This window comes from Heloderma suspectum, chromosome W (genome assembly GCF_057233095.1).
Source record: "Heloderma suspectum isolate Gila_16-S chromosome W, 16-S_ref, whole genome shotgun sequence".
Classification (NCBI taxonomy): domain Eukaryota; kingdom Metazoa; phylum Chordata; class Lepidosauria; order Squamata; family Helodermatidae; genus Heloderma; species Heloderma suspectum.
Window position 1 is genome coordinate 28,318,891 of NC_139475.1, and position 18,563 is coordinate 28,337,453.

At 49.7% G+C, this 18,563-nt stretch overlaps 1 protein-coding gene across 8 annotated transcripts in view; it reads left to right on the plus strand.

The window, feature by feature from the left end:
- Window positions 1-17,244, plus strand: part of LOC146333950 (ran-binding protein 3-like) — a 48,066-nt gene extending 30,822 nt beyond the window's left edge. For 5 of the 8 annotated variants that reach the window (XM_084825269.1, XM_084825272.1, XM_084825271.1 and 2 more), the window contains 10 exons: window positions 816-935; window positions 1,099-1,206; window positions 4,042-4,145; window positions 4,354-4,432; window positions 5,699-5,801; window positions 7,232-7,356; window positions 8,377-8,497; window positions 9,498-9,640; window positions 14,367-14,544; window positions 16,252-17,244. In XM_084825269.1, coding sequence (XP_084681395.1) covers window positions 816-935; window positions 1,099-1,206; window positions 4,042-4,145; window positions 4,354-4,432; window positions 5,699-5,801; window positions 7,232-7,356; window positions 8,377-8,497; window positions 9,498-9,640; window positions 14,367-14,544; window positions 16,252-16,295 — 1,125 coding nt within the window. In that variant the 3' untranslated portion in view covers window positions 16,296-17,244. The remainder of the gene's footprint in view (window positions 1-815; window positions 936-1,098; window positions 1,207-4,041; window positions 4,146-4,353; window positions 4,433-5,698; window positions 5,802-7,231; window positions 7,357-8,376; window positions 8,498-9,497; window positions 9,641-14,366; window positions 14,545-16,251) is intronic. The other 3 variants (XM_084825273.1, XM_084825275.1, XM_084825276.1) reach the window with 1 other exon arrangement.
- Window positions 17,245-18,563: the final 1,319 nt, after the last annotated feature.

Here is an 18,563-nt window from a genome sequence, read left to right on the forward strand (position 1 = left end):
GACAGGGCAGCAAGGAGTCAAGGCAAAGCAGGCTAGAGGTTGCAGCACCCAGGAGAGCTGCTCGTGAGACCAAATGGGAGCCTTTGACGCTGAAGTCCCAGACTCCCCCCTTTCCTCCAGAATGGAGGCCTTAGCGCGACAGGCCTCCAGCTTGCAGCCTCGCAGGCCTCCATCTCTCCAAGAGCTCATGCCTGGCCTGCTGCCAGCGGTGGGCACGTCGATTCCTTGGCATGTGGGGCAGTTGCGCAAGCGGGTGCTGGTTGGGGCTGGGGCTCGGGGGGTCTCTGGCAGTTCTGCAGTGCTGCGCAGACCTGGAGCTTCCTCCAGGCCTTCGGTCTCAGAGTCCATGTTGCTGCTGGACTCCTGGGTCCTGACAATCGAGGGTGCATTCCAGCGTTGGGCGGGGCCTAAGGCACATGGGGCGGGGCCAATAATACATGAGAACCCAACTTCTTTTTATTAATGAACCCATTTTCTAACCAGCAGCTGGGATTGCTGTTTCTGTTGGCAGTGAAGTGTGTGGGCTTAAAGGAGTTTTAGTGTATTGAAGCTCAGCCTCCACCTCTGCCTTGTACTCAGGTCTCTGGGGCAGGTGACTTGCCCTTTGCCATGCCTCCCATGGCAGCCATTTTGTGACGGTGCCCAGAACCAGTGGCCAAATTTGCCCCAAAGGGTTGTCCCCTCCTGGACTAGAAGTTGTGGTATCAGTCTTGTAACCCAACAGCAGGAAGAAGAGGGAATAGTTGCACTGGTTGGTGTCCTATTCTTGCGGTTATGTCGTGTGTGTGTTTTTTCCTCCCTTCTCTCTTGTTCAGGAGAAACCATGTCTGCAGAATGAAGCCAACAACACTTCGGAGGCCAACAAATGTGAAAAAACCGATCAGAACACACAACAGTCCTTTGTCTTTGGGCAAAACCTAAGAGACCGAGTGAAGGTATCTGTCCAGTGTGAACCATCACCCTGGTTCCGGGGGCTGCTGCTAAACAGGTGGGCACACGGCCTCTGCATGCAGAAGGTCCCGGGCTGAATTCTAGAGTCCCTTCCATTAAAAGAGTCCGAGGCAGCAGCTGATGGACAAATGGTCCCTTCTCTGACAGGGACCCGGGATCGCTGGGTCTTGGGCTGGATGGACACACAGTCTGGCAACGTCGGGGCGCACAGGGCGGCCCGCTGCTGATTTTGCCACAACAGCAGCCAAAAGCGAGGTGATTTTATTTATTATTATTTATTATTTATTATTAAATTTACCAATCGCCCATCTGGCCGGTCACCCAGCCACTCTGGGCGATGTACAGCGTACAACAAAACAGTTTAAAACAATAAAATTCTACAATAAAAACATTTTCTAAAATACCCTACCCCACCCCAATTTTACAAGCAAGCAAAGGGCTCTGGGGTCATCCCATGAACCTGATGGGTGGGAGGTTCAGGACAGATCAAAGGAAGGCCTTCTTCACACAGCGCAGAGTCAAACTATGGAACTCACTACCACAGGATGTAGTGATGGCCACCAGTTTGGATGCCTTTAAAACGGGGTTGGATAAATTCCTGGAGGAAAAGGCTATCAATGGCTACTAGTTCTCATTAGAGATGTACGGACTGTGTAAAACCTGCTCCGTCCGTGTTTCGTGGATTGTCAGGTGCCTTTTGTTCCATTGTCCACCCACAGACAGATGCAAATTTTTTTTTTCATTGTGCGGAAAAATATGCAAATAATTATGTAAGTATGTAATTTACCATAGTGTGTAATATTTAGCGTATTGTCCCCCATTCCATTCAACGTTTCCTCAGCAGAAACCTACGTATTTTCCTACGAATTTATATGCATAAATTTCAGGAAAGTGAAAAAATCATCCAGAAGTCCACGGACAACGTGCAGCCTGAAGGGGTCGCTCCCCAGTGGATTCTGCAGGTCGGATTCTTAGAAATCCAAGCTCATTTTAGTCCATCTTGAATTTCTCCAGCATCCCTAGCCCTGATGGCTATGTGCTACCTCCAGTAGCAGAGGCAGTGAGCCTAGGTGCACCAGCTGCTGGGGAACATGGGTGGGAGGGTGCTGTTGCGCTCACGTCCTGCGTGTGGGTTCTTGGTCAACAGCTGGTTGGCCACTATGTGAACAGAATGCTGTACTAGATGGACCCTCGGTCTGATCTAGCAGGGCTCTTCTGATGTTCTTACTTACTTGAAAAACGGTTGCCCCCCTTTTTTTTCTGTCAGCGCAGCCACACATTCAGCAGTGGGGGGCCCACAAAAACAGCCACGTGTGGCCCACCGAGGCTGTGGGTTGCCCACCTTGGCTTGACCTGTTCAGCATGAGTCTTACTTTCATTGTCAAGTCAAACTGAAAACTGTGATTGGCACTGAATGTCCTCTGAACTTGCAGATATATAGGGAAAATTCACAAGGCAAAAGTCACGCTGAAAATAAGAAAAAAGAAATGGTGCTAAGGCACTATTTCTTTTTTTCCCTTCTTTTTTGCATGACTTTGTCTTGCAGTTCTTTTACTCTTTGGTGTGCTCTATTTTGCGCCCACCTGGTAAGAAGGGGGCTGAAGCTTCTGGAAATGTTGCCCAGCAACTCCTCAGGCAGCTGAAGCCCTGGCAGACATAGCCCTCTTGCTTTGAAGTGCATTTCTGTATCCATGAGGGATAGAAATTTGATTATTCTTTTTTAATTGAAAGTGGAGTTTCATGGGATGGCAAATCCTGTGCAGCGGCTTTCCTCCACTCCTGCAGGATCGCAGCAATCCTGGATCTGGGTTTGGGAAAGGCTGCCCTAAAATAAACCTCCTTTATTCCAGTTCGTTTGTTTAAAAAAGTTGTATCCCACCCCATATCATTAAGATCTCAAGGCAGCATACACATAAAATCAACTTAAACAGTATAAAACAATAAATAATTTAAACAGCCAAAAACATTTTAAACCAAACAAGCTGATACCAATTAAAAATTAAAACAATTAAACAGTTAAAACAGTGTGCTACTTTAGGGAATGCATTTAGCCCTCAAAGGCTTGGGTAAAAAGCCGTGTTTTTACTTGGTGCTGAAACAAAACCGATGTCTGTGCCAATCAGGCCTCCAAGGGGAGGGCATTCCACAGTTGGGCTGCCACAGCAGAGAAGGCCCTCTCACACTACGGTGGGACGTGGATGTCTTTCACTGGTGGGACGCAGGGGAGGACTGCGTTCCAATCCCCTGTGATGAAGAGGAAATCTTTTTTTGGTGTTAGTTCTAGAAGGTGTTGTAGGCCTCCAACAGATCTCAGTCCTCAGGCAGGCATATAGAGGGAGAGACGCCCCCTCAAATATCAAGGTCCCAAGCTGGTTAGGGCTTTAAATGCTTGGGACCAGTTGAGACTTGTGGATTAGCACTGGTGTGTTTGTGGGGAAAGGAGGTGGACTTTATTCTTTCTGGGCTGGTGGGGTCCTGTGGCTGAGCAGCAAAGGCCATGCACAAGCCCTGAGGCCTGGGGTGGGGAACCTCAGGCTGATAGAGCAAATCTGGCCTACCTGGTGCACCAGGCTGGCCCTCTGGAGCTGCCCAGAAGGCCCTCCCCGGCCCCCCCTTCCCTTTCCCCCCCTTCCCTTTCCTCCCAGTCACTGATCTTTTGCTGGTCTCCTGGCTTTTGTGCAGCCCCCCCACCCCGCTCCCCTTCTACAAGGTTGAAATGGCTCTCTGAAGGCATAGCCACTGGCAGCAAGAGCATTAAGCTACAATGGGGTGGCATGTTTTGTTTGTGGCTTTGCCCTTTTGCCGTTCGCCCCACCCACCCCTGGAATGCAGTCCCCAAGCGCCTCTGAAATGGAATGCAGCCCACGGGCTGAAAGAGGTTCCTCAACCCCATCTGAGGCGAAATCTCTCTCGCCTCCCATGAAAGGGTCTCAGGTCCTCAAACCCTGGAGAGCAGCTGTCAGTCAGAACAGATAAAATGGGTCTAGCTGGACCAGTGCTCTGTCAAGGTGAGATGAGGCAGCTCCCTCTGTTTCTCCCCATTGGGGCCATGCTCCTCTCCGTTTCTCATCACCCTCCCTCTTCTCCCAGCTAGGAGACGAAGGGGACAAGCCCGTCGACACACAGAACGCCTGGCTACCCAGCTCCGAGACGCCTTCAGCGACAAACTACTTCCTGCAGTACATCAGCTCCAGGTGGGGAGAGCACCGGCAGCGTCCCGCCACTCCCACAGGGGCTGCCACGGTCTTGGCAGGGCTCCCCAGCCCTTTCCCTCCAGGGTGCGTGTGTGTGTGTGTGTGTGTGTGTGTGTGTGTGTGTGAGTGAAAAGGCAGCTTCCAGCGCTGGTGAAGCTGCCACCGCCCGTTTCCGCCACACTAAAACGGAGCGTTCCTTTCTCTCCAGCATAGAAAACTCTGTGCACAGCACTGACCCCTCTAGCAACAAGTTTGTGTTCGGGCAGAACATGAGCGAGAGAGTATTGGTAAGTGTAAGCCTGTTTTTGTCCTCCTTTCATCTTTGTTTGCCCTGATGGCTTCCTTCCGCACCTTCCTTGTTTCACAAAGCCCCATGGGGATGCTGGGAGCTGTAGTCCAACACATCGGGAGGGTGCCAGGTTGGGGGAAGCTGTTTGACACAGTGTACAGCAGCTTTCTATGTTCTTCCTTCCACCAGTGTGGTTCTGAAACCTCCAGAAGCTGGGGCAGCGGCGGGGGGCACAGAATGCCAGGGATTCTGGTGCCTTCTGCCCCCTGCCGCCAGGATCTGGGGTGGGGGGAGTGGATCCCCCCTGGCAGACTTTCATTTATTCTGTTTTGATCATCTCCTCCCTCCAAAGTTGCTCAGGACTACATAAATGGCTTCCCCCCCCCTTTTTTTGTCGTCCCAGCAGCCCCCCGGGCAGATGGCACAAGAAAGAATGAGAGCGCTTGGCACAAGCACCCCCCCCCCCCCCGCAAGCTTCCTGGCTAAGCAGGCGTTTTCTCCTGGGTCTCCCCAGTCCTCGGCTGACACCGCCCTGGCTCTTAAGTGAGGGCTCCATTATGGATTTGTGGGGGTGACTGCGCCCCAGCTACCCATCTCCCCGAAATAAAGGGGGGGATCAGGAAACACCACTGCTTCGTCCTTGCAGCGTTTTCTTTTGGGCTGGGGAATGCATATGCTCAGAGGATCCTGTTCCCATGCCAGGGTTGGATCAGGGCCCACCCCCATAGATCCTTGCACAAAAGTAGCAGACAGCGTTTCACCATCTACAGGTCCCCGCCTGTGCCAGGTTGGGACATCCCCAGGGTGGCTATGCTTTGACGCAAGACCCAGGTTTGCCAGGAGCTGTCTTGCAGGGAAGCAGCAACTTCTCCATGGCCTCGCTTCCTTGTAGACATGCTTTAGAATCATGGAATAGTGGGGTTGGAAGGGGCCTATAAGACCAAGTCCAACTCCCTGCTCGATGCAGGAATCATTTATGTAGTCAGACGTGCCAGCTTTACACATAACTCCACAGAAACATATCGGCTCACAAAACCTGACTCTCAACTGAGAAAAGCCCCCACAGCGGTGACCAGGCCACCCGCTAAACCCGAGGCACTCCAAAACAGGCACTTTCAGCTAAGTGTGTCCCTGCGGTTCCCTCCAGCTCACACCATTGTTCTAAAAGACACTAGTCTGTACATAACAATGAAACAGGCCACCTGTTGTGCTGTCTTCAGCACCGTGGCGGTGGTTTGCGTCCACTCCTTTCCTCCTTTTGCAGAGTCCACCCAAATCGAGTGAGGCCAGCATGGACAGCAACAAGGAAAATACCGCCAGCGATTCTGGCTCTGAATCCTCGTCACATGAAGCCACGCCGGAAAAAGGTAAAAAAAAGAAAAAGAAAAGCCCAAATAGGAGGCCTGAACATCTCTTTTTTCTCCTGGGGCCTGAACATCTCGCCAAATGCCAATTCGAAGGCAACACAGTGAATTTTAAATTCTGCTTCCGTGGCGCCTGAAAACGCTGCCCGCTACTCCCTCAGCACCCATTGGGAGTCATTTTGCATTACACTAGGAACTTAAGGAGTGACCCAAGGTCCTTCTCTTGTTCTTTACCTAGCCACAGGCAGGAAGCAATGAAATAAGGCTTCCACAGTGCCACGGCAAAGAGTTCCATTTCGGGGGGGGGGGGAGTTGGGGGATGCTGGGAGTTGTAGTACTTTTTTTCTGTCAAAACATGCATATGATTGTACCCTTAAATGTTGATAGAAGCACATCTTGCTAGTGCCTGGGAAATGCCAGAGAAGCTGCAGCCACCCAGTTTCAAGGGAGAAGTAACTGATAACCTCAGTGTTTAAAGTCTAGAATATATCATCTATGTTCACCATCCCAGTGTTAGATTAGTACTTGCTAATGGTGTCCAGCTGTCGAACTGATAATGCTTCTGTTGTTGGTTTTTGGGGGAGCTTGTTGGCCAGTTGTCTGGGTTTGCTAATCATGGTTTGCATTTCTGCTGTTCTATATTGCTTTGGCTGATACTGAGCTGTATTTAGTTGTGTGGATTCTTTTTATGGCTAGTATACTTTGGGATGACTGGGAGCCGGGAGATCCGGGTTCGAGTCCCCACTCGGCCATGGAAGCTCACTGGGTGACTTTGGGCCAGTCACAGACTCTCAGCCCAACCCACCTCACAGGGTTGTTGTTTTGAGGATAAAATGGAGAAGAGGAGGATAATGTAAGCCACTTTGGGTTCCTTGCAAGAGGAAAAAAGGCGGGATATAAATGGAATAAATAAACATGTGCAGTATCAAAACAGCATCAGTACCACTGGCAGTACTACTGCTTGTGGTAGTAATTTTAATCGTTTGTTGGCTTTGTGGTGAGAAATGGCTCCTTCCTCACTGCTGGCAGGTAACAGTTTGCCCTCATACCGGATAAAGCCTTGGGATGAATGAAAGAAGCAAACTCATGCCTAAGGACTAGAAACTTGACTAAGCTCCTAGCAGTTTGTTATTTATTTATTGGTCCTAGCTTCCATATTTCCTGTTTCCTAGCTGTGGGCAAAAAAGGGTGAATCAGTTTCCTGCTGCCAAACAACAGCTGTTGAGCCTTCCCCCCCCCCCATCCCTGCTAATACTTGCCAAATCCCTTTTGTCGGCGTCTGCTGCAAAAGCCACAAAGTGGGATAGCAAAGCGTTTGTTGTCCTGCTTTTGAAGGAGGAGCACAGACTGTGTGCAAAATGCCTTCCCTGGGGCAGCATTGTGGAATTCAGGCCTTCTTCCCCACAAAATAAGCTTGTCTGATTTCTGTCCAGCCAATAACATTTCTGAGTCCCTGGCCGAGTCTGCCGCGGCCTACACCAAGGCAATGGCCAGGAAATGTCTCCTGGAGAAGGTGGAGGTGATCACAGGAGAGGAGGCAGAGAGCAACGTTTTGCAGGTAAGTGGGTGCTACAGAGGGTGGCATTGGTCCGAGTGGCACAGTCTGAGGCTGTTTTTCTTGCATTTTGTCCATGTGTCCCTGAAAGTTGGCATCTGGGTGCCAGTAAATGTGCTTGCAGGTGAGGACATGTAGTGGGGGAATTCTCGCACACACATGCGCACACACACACACACACACACACACTTTGGAGGTTACCAAACCAACCCCCAAAACTCACTGCAGACAACCCCTTTACTCAACTCACAACTTCTGTCAAAAAGCAGTCCCTCCCCCAAAGCACAGCGATTGGCGCCCCTGGTGAAACGTGGCCTAGGATTACAAGGTGGACCTGTCAGTCACTCAGCTGCACTCCCTCCCATCCCAACACTTTCAGGGAAACGAAAGTGAAAGACGCTTTTTTTTCAGGAGGCAAAATAAAATTCTCTGCGTCTCCCAGGACTCCGTAACACAAGTCCCTCCACGAAGCCTCGTTCTGGGCCGGGTTCAATTCTGTTGCATTTGAAGGGAAGCCCATGTCAACTCAGGGAAGCACCAGAACTGGACCGAAGAGGATTTGGAATTCGTCTGAAATTGATGCCTGTCTCAAGCATGGGTGGGGGACAACTCCTGCTTGGGGATGTGAGCGCACACATCCCGCTTCAGGGTTGGAGCTGGCCTAGAAGAGCCGGCCACAGCCTCTTCCATGTCCTGCACTTGGCAGGGCCTGACCCAAAGGGGCTTCCTTCCCCGGGGTTGGTCTGTCTGTTTGCTGCGTCAGACCTAAGGCCCATCCAGCCCAACTTTCTGCTTGATATGGTAGCCAGCCAGGCTGTCGTGGCACCAGCTTTTGTGGACACGGTCTACTTCATCAAACAGAGGGGCTCACACAGACCGTCTCCCGTGTCCCCGGCTGCAGGGCTTTAGGAGGGCTTCGAATGCTCCTTCTCCGACCAGTTGGCATTTTTGGCCTTCGTAGCCTTCTTTCCCCCTCTCTTGCCCTTCCTCGAAACAGATCCCCGGCCACTTTCTCTGTTGCAGATTCAGTGCAAGTTGTTTGTCTTTGACAAGAGCTCCCAGTCCTGGGTGGAAAGAGGCAGAGGGCTCCTGCGGCTGAATGACATGGCGTCCACAGACAACGGGACATTGCAGTCGCGCCTGGGTAAGAGCGCCAGGCTGTGGCCACACCCCAAGCACGCTGGGTGCAGGACTGAGGCGGGTGGCCGCCCAACACATCTGGAGAGCTCCAGATTGGGGAAGGGGGGTCTCTGCAAAGGCTGCCTTTTCAACAGCAGGGTAAGAACATCAGAACAGCCCTGCTGGATCAGACCAGGGTCCATCTACTCCAGCATTCTGATCACACAGTGGCCAGCCAGCTGCCCACGGGAGACCCACAAGCAGGGCATGAGCACAACAGCACCCTCCTGCCCATGTTCCCCAGCAACTGGTGTACATAGGCTCACTGCCTCTGCTTTGGGAGGCAGCACTTAGCCATGAGGACTAGTAGCCATTGATAGTCTTTTCCTCCTCCAGGAATTTGTCCAACCCCCCTTTAAAGCCATCCAAATGGGTGGTCATCACGACATCCTGTAGTAGCGAGTTCCATAGTTTGACTCCGCGCTGTGTGAAGAAGCCCTTCCTTTGATCTGTCCTGAACCTCCCACCAATCAGCTTCATGGGACGACCCCGTTGGGTTCTAGTCTTCTGAGAGGGAGAAAAATGTCTCCCCCTCCACATTCCCCACACCAGGCATCATTTTGCAGATCTCTGTCATGTCTCCCCTGACGCTCAGTTTTTCCAAACTAAACAATCCCGGCTGTTGTCACTGTCCCTCATAAGGGAGATGCTCCAGCCCCGGATCATTTGAGTTGCCCTTTTCTGCCTTTTTTCCAGGTCTACAATATCTTTTTTTAGATACTGTAGTTTGAGTTTGGGGAACTGGGTGCTCAGCAGAGGAGACGGCTCCAGCTGCTTGAGGGCACCTCTGGCCTCTCTTTGGGCGTTGCGGCCCGCTGGTCTGGGGATGGCGGTGGCAGGATCATGGGTCCCCGTCGGGGACATCTCGCAGGATGCCTCCTAGGAGCGTGCGAACCGTTGTCTGAGTGCTACGGTCCCAGATCAAATGCCTGCCTGTCTTCTTCTCCCCTCGCCTGTCGACTCAGTGATGCGAACACAGGGCAGCCTGCGGTTGATCCTGAACACCAAGCTGTGGGCACAGATGCAGATTGATAAGGCCAGTGAGAAAAGCATCCGGATCACAGCCATGGACACGGAGGACCAGGGAGTCAAGGTCTTCCTCATATCGGTAAGATGGGGCGGAGGGACTCTCCTGCTTAACCCTGAGAAAGGAAGTCATCCCTGTTATCCCATACACCCTTACCTGGGAGGGAGTGCCACTGAATGCAAAGGACTTACTTCTGCGTCAACACGCTGAGGGTTGTGCTGCCAGTTGATGATTGGAGACACACAGCCTGTTATCCTTGGGATAAGCCTGTTATCTTTGGGCAAAAGTGGTCCATCTGCTCCAGCGTCCCGTTTCTGACTGTGGACAGCCAGGACGGCCCCACTGGGAAGCCATGAGCTGCATAGGAAGTCAGCTATCCTCCCAAATTCTTTTTCCTCAGCAGCATTTGGTAGTCTGGGGTAAACTGCCCCTGAACATGGAGGTTCCACACCTCTGTCTTGGCTAACATGGATAGAATTTGTTGAACCCTCCTCCATTTGAATCTAAGCAATAAATCGCAGCAACAAGAAGAAGAACCTCTGCTGACTCTCACTGGGCCCCTCAACTGGTTTCCAAGAATGGCCGGCCAGAAATGCCTCTGGAAAGCCCACCAGCCCCATGATTATGAGCAAAGGCAACCACCTTTCAAAGCCCTGTCGCTCCGCCTCTGAGTTAGTTGTGGAGTTTCCATTCTTAGCTATCCTGGTTTTCAGCTGCTGACAAGCATCTGCCCCTCCAGTGATTTGGCCCAGCCCATTTTGAAAGCCCTCTAAGTTCTTGGACATCACCACTGTGTGTTCCGTAACATCCCGTCTGATCTTGTCGTGGCGCAGGGGTGCAAAGATTGCACCGCCACACACCCCCTACATCTAGAAACTGGAGCAAGAGGCTCACCTGGTGTCTTTCTGGTGTCGGGAGAAGACCTTTTTCTTCTCGTGGGCATTTTTGTTGTTGTTGTTGTTGTTCGGTCGTTCAGTCCGACTGTTCGTGACCCCATGGAACATAGCACGCCCGGCTTTCCTGTCCTGCACTCTCTCCCGGAGCATGCTCAAGTCCATATTCATTGCATCAGTGATGCTATCCAGCCATCTCATCCTCTGCCGCCCCCTTCTCCTTTTGCCTTCAGTCTTCCCCAGCATCAGGGTCTTTTCCAGGGAGTTTTCTCTTCGCATTAGGTGGCCAAAATATTTGAGCTTCAGCTTCAGTCTCTGTCCTTCCAATGAGCGGTCAGGGTTGATTTCCTTCAGAATGGACTGATTTGACCTCCTTGCAGTCCAGGGGACTCGTAAGAGTCTTCTCCAGCACCACAGTTCGAAAGCATCCATTCTTCAGCGCTCAGCCTTCCTTATAGTCCAGCTCTCACAGCCATACGTTGCTACTGGGGAAACCGTAGCTTTGATTATACGGACCTTTGTTGGCAAGGTGATGTCTCTGCTGCTTACTTTGCTGGCTAGGTGTGCCATAGCTTTCCTCCCAAGGAGCAAGCGTCTTTTAATTTCATGGCTACAGTCACCGTCTGCGGTGATCTTGGAGCCCAAGAAAATAAAATCTGTCACTGCTTCCATTTCTTCCCCTTCTATATGCCAGGAAGTGATGGGGCCAGATGCCATGATATTCGTTTTTTTCATGTTGAGTTTCAGACCAGCTTTTGCACTCTCCTCTTTCACCCTCAACAAGAGGCTCTTTAGATCCTCTTCGCTTTCTGCCATTAGGGTGGTATCGTCTGCATATCTGAGGTTGTTGATCATTCTCCCGGCAATCTTAATTCCGACCTGTGATTCATCCAACCCGGCATTTCTCATGATGTACTCATGAGTTTGTTGATATCCACACAATCAAAGGCTTTAGCGTAGTCAATGAAGCAGAAATAGACGTTTTTCTGGAATTCTCTTGCTTTCTCCATGATCCAGCGAATGTTGGCGATTTGATCTCTAGTTCCTCTGCCTCTTCGAAACCCAGCTTGTACTTCCGGTAGTTCTCGGTTCGCATACTGCTGAAGCCTAGCTTGTAGGATTTTGAGCATCACCTTGCTGGCATGTGAAATGAGCGCAATTGTGCGGTAGTTCGAACACTCTTTGACGTTGCCCTTCTTTGGGATTGGAATGTAAACTGACCTTTCCCAGTCTTGTGGCCACTGTGGAGTGTTCCAAATTTGTTGGCATATTGAGTGCAGCACTTTAACAGCATCATCTTTTAGGATTTTAAATAGCTCAGCTGGAAGACTGTCATCTCCACTAGCTTTGTTGTTAGTAATGCTTCCTAAGGCCCACTTGACTTCACTCTCGAGGATGTCCGGCTCAAGTTCAGTGACCGCACTATCATGGCTATCAGGGACATTAAGATCTTTCCTATATAGTTGTTCTGTGTATTCTTTCCACCTCTTCTTAATCTCACCTGCTTCTATTAGGTCCCTACCTTCTTTGTCCGTTATCATGCCCGTCTTTGCACAAAACGTTCCCTTGAGATCTCCGATTTTCTTGAAAAGATCTCTAGTCTTTCCCACTCTGTTGTTTTCCTCGATTTCTTTGCGTTGTTCATTTAAGAAGGCCTTCTTGTCTCTCCTTGCTATTCTCTGGAACTCTGCATTCATTTGGGTATATCTTCCCCTTTCTCCCTTGCTTTTCGCTTCCCTTCTTTCCTCAGCTACTTGTAAAGCCTTATCAGGCAGCCACTTTGCTTTCTTGCATTTCTTTTTCTTTGGGATGGATTGAGTTGCTGCCTCCTGAACAATGTTACGGACCTCCGTCCATAGTTCCTCAAGCACTCTGTCCATCAGGTCTGATCCCTGAAATCTGTTCCTCACCTCCACTGTATATTCATAAGGGATATGATTTTGGTCACACCTGAATGGTTTAGTGGTTTTCCCTACGTTCTTCAATTTAAGCCGAAATTTTGCAAGAAGCAGCTCATGATCTGAGCCACAGTCAGCTCCAGGTCTTGTTTTTACTGACTGTATAGAGCTTTTCCATTTTTGGCTGCAAAGGACATAATCAATCTGATTTCGATATTGACCATCTGGTGATGTCCATGTGTAGAGTCGCTTCTTGTGCTGTTGGAAAAGAGTGTTTGCTATGATCAGTGTGTTCTCTTGGCAAAACTCTATTAGCCTTTGTTCTGCTTCATTTTGTACACCAAGGCCATGCTTGCCTGTTATCCCAGTGATTTCTTGACTTCCTACTTTAGCATTTCAATCCCCTGTGATGAAGAGGACATCTTTTTTTGGTGTTAGTTCTAGAAGGTGTTGTAGGTCTTCATGGAACCGATCAACCTCAGCTTCTTCAGCCTCAGTGGTTGGGGCATAGACTTGAATTACTGTGATGTTGAATGGTTTGCCTTGGATTCGTACTGAGATCATTCTGTCGTTTTTGAGATTGTACCCCAGTACTGCTTTTCCCACCCTTTTGTTGACTATGAGTGCTACTCCATTCCTTCTAAGGGATTCTTGCCCACAGTAGTAGATATGATGGTCACCTGAATTAAATTCGCCCATGCTTGTCCATTTTAGTTCGCTGATTCCCAAGGTGTTGATGTTCAATCTTGCCATCTCATGCTTGACCACCTCCAGCTTACCTTGATTCATTGACCTTACATTCCAGGTCCCTAAACAATATGGTTCTTTACAGCATCGGACTTTCTTTTCACCACCAGACATATCCACAGCTGAGTGTCCTTTCGGCTTTGGCCCAGCCGCTTCACTCTTTCTGGCGCTACCTCTGCTCTTCCCCAGTAGCATATTGGACACCTTCCGACCTGAGGGGCTCATCTTCCGGCGTCATCTCTTTTAGCCTTGTGATACGTTCCATGGGGTTTTCTTGGCAAGAATCCTGGAGTGGGTTGCCATTTCCTTCTCCGGTGGGCCACATTTTGTCAGAACTCTCTGCCATGACCTGTCCGTCCTGGGTGGCCCTGCACGGCATAGCTTATGGCTTCACTGAGTTACGCATGTCCCTTCGCTACAACAAGGCAGTGATCCATGAAGGGGCTTGGGCATTTTAAGAACCTTTTTTAAAAGTGTTTTTAGTCATTTATTCTGATGCTGGTTTTTAATTTGGATTTATGTGCGGGGAAAGGTTTTATTCTTTGCTGCCGGTTTGATCTCCCTTTTATTCTCGTCTGTTCATTTTTTAAAATGTTTGTATTTTCTGTTTTTAATTAATTGTACCACCCCCACCCTGAGAACTTGGGTCATTGGGAAGTTTAAAAGTACAGTCAATAAAATGCAAAAAATCTGCCTGCCTTTCCCTGTGCTAAGAAGGGAATCCCTTACTTGTCTTTGCTGAGTGACTTTGAACTTGAAAGGCTGTCCCAGAGAGGAAGGCCAGGATCTCTTCTCGATCATCCCAGAGTGCAGGACACGGAAGAATGGGCTCAAGTGACAGGAAGCCAGATTCCGGCTGAACACCAGGAAAAACATCCTGACCGTTAGAGCAACACAACAATGGAACCAAGTCCCTAGGGAGGCGGTGGGCTCTCCCCCATGGAGGCGTTCAAGACGAGGCTGGACAACCACCTGTCAGGGATGCTCTTACTTTGATTCCTGCACTGAGCAGGGGGTGGACTGGATGGTCTTGTAGGCCCCTTCCAACCCTAGTATTCTATGATTCTATGACTGGAGATAAGGAAGAGATTCCCTTGCTAGCACAAGCAAGACAAACACCAGGGAATCCCGTGTATGGGTGTTTAGTCCCCACTATCACCCGAGGCAGTCCTCAGGGCCAAAATGCTAGTACACCCCTGCATAGGGGGATGCATTCCCCCTGACAGTGGATGACTGAAGTGTCAGCTTCTGCTCCTCTCCAAACCTCAGGCAAGTTCTAAAGACACGGGACAGCTGTATGCGGCTTTGCACCACCGGATCTTGGCCCTGCGGAGTCACATGGAGCAGGAGCAAGAGGCCAAAACCACCGTGCCGGAGCCAGAAGTGACCCAGTCCAACGAGGACAGTGATGACGACGGTCTTGCCCCCTCAGGATCACCTGGAAGCGGTGAGCCAACGGTTTCCCAGGACACTCTGTGCCAAAGCCCTGAAACCTTCGATGTGGCTGGCTCCCTTCCCCTCCTGAGCTCTGCGGTATTACTGGGGGATGTTTTTTCTGCAGAATTGGCCCAAGCGTGCCCCTAACCATATTACGGTTTTGACGTCACCATGCCAGAATGAAGCCTGAGGAGCAGGGGAGGCTGGTGGGTCTGCACCTCGGAGAGCTCCTTTAGAGTTCTGACTGAAGTCTGGTGTGGGTTTATCACCCCACCAACATTGGAGCCCCCTGCCTCCACTGCTTAGGAGCTGACAGTCTAGAATTTAGCCAAGAGGTGGGGAGGGAGAAACCTTGGGAGGGTGTCTCCTTTTTATTTCAGTGGCATGGTTTGGGGCTTCATCACAGCAAGGATGTGGGTCAGAGACAGCGTGGCGTTGTGGGGAATAATTTGGAAGAAGGGAGACGATGCCGGGCAGTTATACGTAGAGACACATTTCAGCCGTGTGTGATATCCCTGTGTTATATCTCTTCTCATGGGATCTGGAGTAGGATGCCAGTTAGTTCATTATTATTATTAATTACATTTCTATACTTATTTATTTTTATTTCTTTATTTCGTTTCTATACTGCCCTGTAGCCAAAGCTCTGGGCGGATTTCAGAATTTAAAGCATGAAATACAGTATGCAAAGTTTAAAAGCCATTTACAGAGAAACACACCGACAATATACACAAACAACTTTGAACTGTCAGTCATAACTAAAGACACATCCAGGACCAGTTCAAACTTATCATGTGCTGCCAAATGCCTGGGAAAAGAGAGAGGTCTTAATCTGGCGCTGAAAAGTTAACAATGTTGGTGCCAGGTAGGCCTCATCAGGAAGCTTGTTTTGGCAGGGGCGAAGGAGTGCATCCCAAAGCCAGCCAGCAGAGGGAGGTGGCGGAGTGTTATTATCTCTCTGTTCTTTTCTTCTGAATAATATTGTTCCTGCATTTGGGGTTTAGTTTTTGAAGCAGAGGTGTCGAACCTCTTTCAGCCCAAAGGCTGAAAGCTCTCGGGGGCTGCATTCTGGTGGTGGGCGGGGCTGAAGGCAAAAAGGGGTGGAGCTGAAGCACCAGAAACAGCAGCCTGTTTCAGCTCAAAGCTCTTACTGCTGGTAACTGAGCCTTAGGAGAGGCATTTCAACTTTTCAGAATTGGGGGAGGGGGAACGTGCAAAAGCCAGGAAACCTCCAAACAATCAGTGCTGGGAGGAAAGGCACATGTCCGTATGGGGAATGCCAGAGGGCTGGATTGGGACCATAAGCTCAAAACCCCTAGTTTAAAGGAACCTCTACTGAGAACTCGTAAACTAGATTTTGCATTCCAGCAAAAGCCTTCTAAGCAATGGTCTGTTTTCATTTTTGTTTTGCTGGGGTGGGGGATAGTTTGGGTTTGTCCTTTAACTCCTGGCAAATAAATCTACAGGAACTGCTGGCCCATTTTGACTAGGGTAGGTGAGCCATTTGCGTCTTATTTTGGCTGCAGGGAATGCGTTTTACCGCTTCTTTGATAAAGACAAGTGGGCCATAAAGTATTCAGTAAGATAAACAAGGAAGGTGACTGTGGGAAAATAACCATTCTTGCCTGGTTGCCTGGAGCCAATTTCTTCACACCAGAGGCGAGCGGTGGTTTTACAGTCGTGCTCTGAACAGTGTCCTCCTTGTTTCCTGTTGCAGGTCCCACCGATGAAGGGGACGGGCAAATGGCCAGCAGCACATAGCAGCCACGATCTGCTCTGCTTGCAAGAGCTGCTGCCATGAACACCCTCCAGCAGGCCCCTCTGTGGACCCCTGCCCCAGGCTTACTCTTGCTCCAGACCACGATGGAGGCACCGAGATTCAAGAACTCTGCATCCCTGTTCTGTTTTTTTCCCCCCCTGTGTGTGTGTGCGTGTGTGATGGATTTTTGGGAGCGGGGGCTGGATCAATCAATTCCATATTAAACAGAAAAGCAAAACACAGTGGACTTTAGACAAAACTGGCTGAATGTGGTTTTGGGACATTTACATGCTCATCATATTGATGAGGAGAAAAAAAACCCATTTTCTTCCCCCCCACACTTGCGATTGTGAGGGAAAAGGCACATTGATACTTGCCACAGCTTGCCCAGGGGGCCTTGTGTCCTGACACCCAGTCTCTCCCTGGCCCCCCTCATCTCCAGTAGCTCGTGGGCCTCCGCCATGGAATGTTCCCATGCAGAATTCTTTTGTAAGCACACACACCCCCCCCCCCCAATACCACTTTTCCACCCATGTCTCTGCCTCTCCCGACATCCCTGCAGGGAAGCCGGATTTCAGCTGGAAGACTTTTTACTTTTTGAACTTTTTGCCCCAGTGGGGCTTTGCAGCTGGCGGCATTGCTGGTCTGATGGGCGTCTCCCCACAGAGGTGAAAAACTACACCATGGTGAAAGCTGTTTGCGGAGTTTGGACAAGACTTTACACTCTGGAGCAGAGGGTGTTGTTTTGCGAACTGCTCATTCCTTCCTTTGGTCACTATTACATTGTTGTTTTGGACTTCTACCGTGGCAAGAACTTTTTTTATTTTGGTTTTCATTAAGATAACTCATGTCTTGACCAGGTGGGCCCCTTCCATTTTTGTACTGTTCTCTTTCTGTTACTATTTAATGGAGAGCAAAGCCTCTCCCTCTCTCCCTCCTCCCCCCGCCACACACACATTTTTAATTTTTTTTATTTATTTTTATATATATATATATATATATATATATATATATATATATATATATATATATATATATATAAAAAAAAATAAAAAATAAGAATGAATGAATGAATGAATGACAAGTGTTAATATACCAGGTTGTGCTTTTTCCTTCCTAGTAGCCTGTTTATTTCCTTCTGGCCTTGGCAAGGTGCTTAACAGCTGATTAGAAGCAGGTGAGTGGGCATAGGCTGCTCTACAGATCCAGGCCAGCTGCAAAACACAGAAATTCGTCATGGGCGTGTTCCCCTGGTCAATGCAAAACTTCAGCTTGTGCCTAAAAGTCAGCTGTGTGACCAGTGAAACTGGCTAAAATTTTAAACCCAAAGTGCCCTGTTTAAATCGGGGGACCTCTTCTAACTTCTCTTGATCAGAGGCTTGCGGGTGGCCAAAGTTGGCACAGCGCCTTTGGGCAAAAACACATGCGCTCCAAGTAGCTGTGGAATGGCAGAATAGCCACTCCTCTTCCCAGTGCAGGGGCAGGCGAGACTTCGGAACTGCACGGCTACTAATGGGGAAAACCCCTCATTTCTGGGATCTCGGCCGCTGTTCTGTTCTCCCTGTTTCCAAGCCTGATCTGTGCGGAACAAAGACGGTGTGGAGTCCACTGCTGGGAAAGGTGGAGTCAGTTTCAGACTTGCCTTTGAACTTGAGAGACTTTGCACCGCCTTTTCCTCAGAGGAAGAGGACGTTGTAATGTGGAACCCCAAGTAGACAGACCACAGAAATCATCTGGGGTTTTATTCCCAAACTGCCTCCTCTCCATCATGCACAGCTGGGCGGCTTGTGGCCCTCCAGATGTTTTGCCCTACAATTCCCATTGGTGAGAAGTTATGCGTGTAGGCCATACAACATTTGGAAGGTGGCTAGTTACCCACCCTCGCTATAACATGAAAACTCTCCCAGCTCCATATGTCTTCTCTTTTTTTGCTACTTCTAAGGAGCTAACAGCTACATGAATTCCCTTTGCCTCTTTTTCTTTCTTCCACCTGCCAGCTCACTAAAGAGACAGGGGAGAGAGAAAGCTGGAGGTTCCTTGGCACTAGTCTGTGTGCACGTGTGTGTGTGTCGTCTCCAGATTTTCAGCTTAACTCCTCTTACTTTTCTATTTGTGCCCCCACCTAGAAACGCACCACACAGGAACGCTCAAACCTGCTACTGAATAACAGATGTCTGATGAGACTGTAACCTTTGGGCAGATGTTTGGGGGGTGTGGGGATCACTTTCAGCTTGTGTTAACAAGGCAAAACCCTTTGAAACCAATTAATG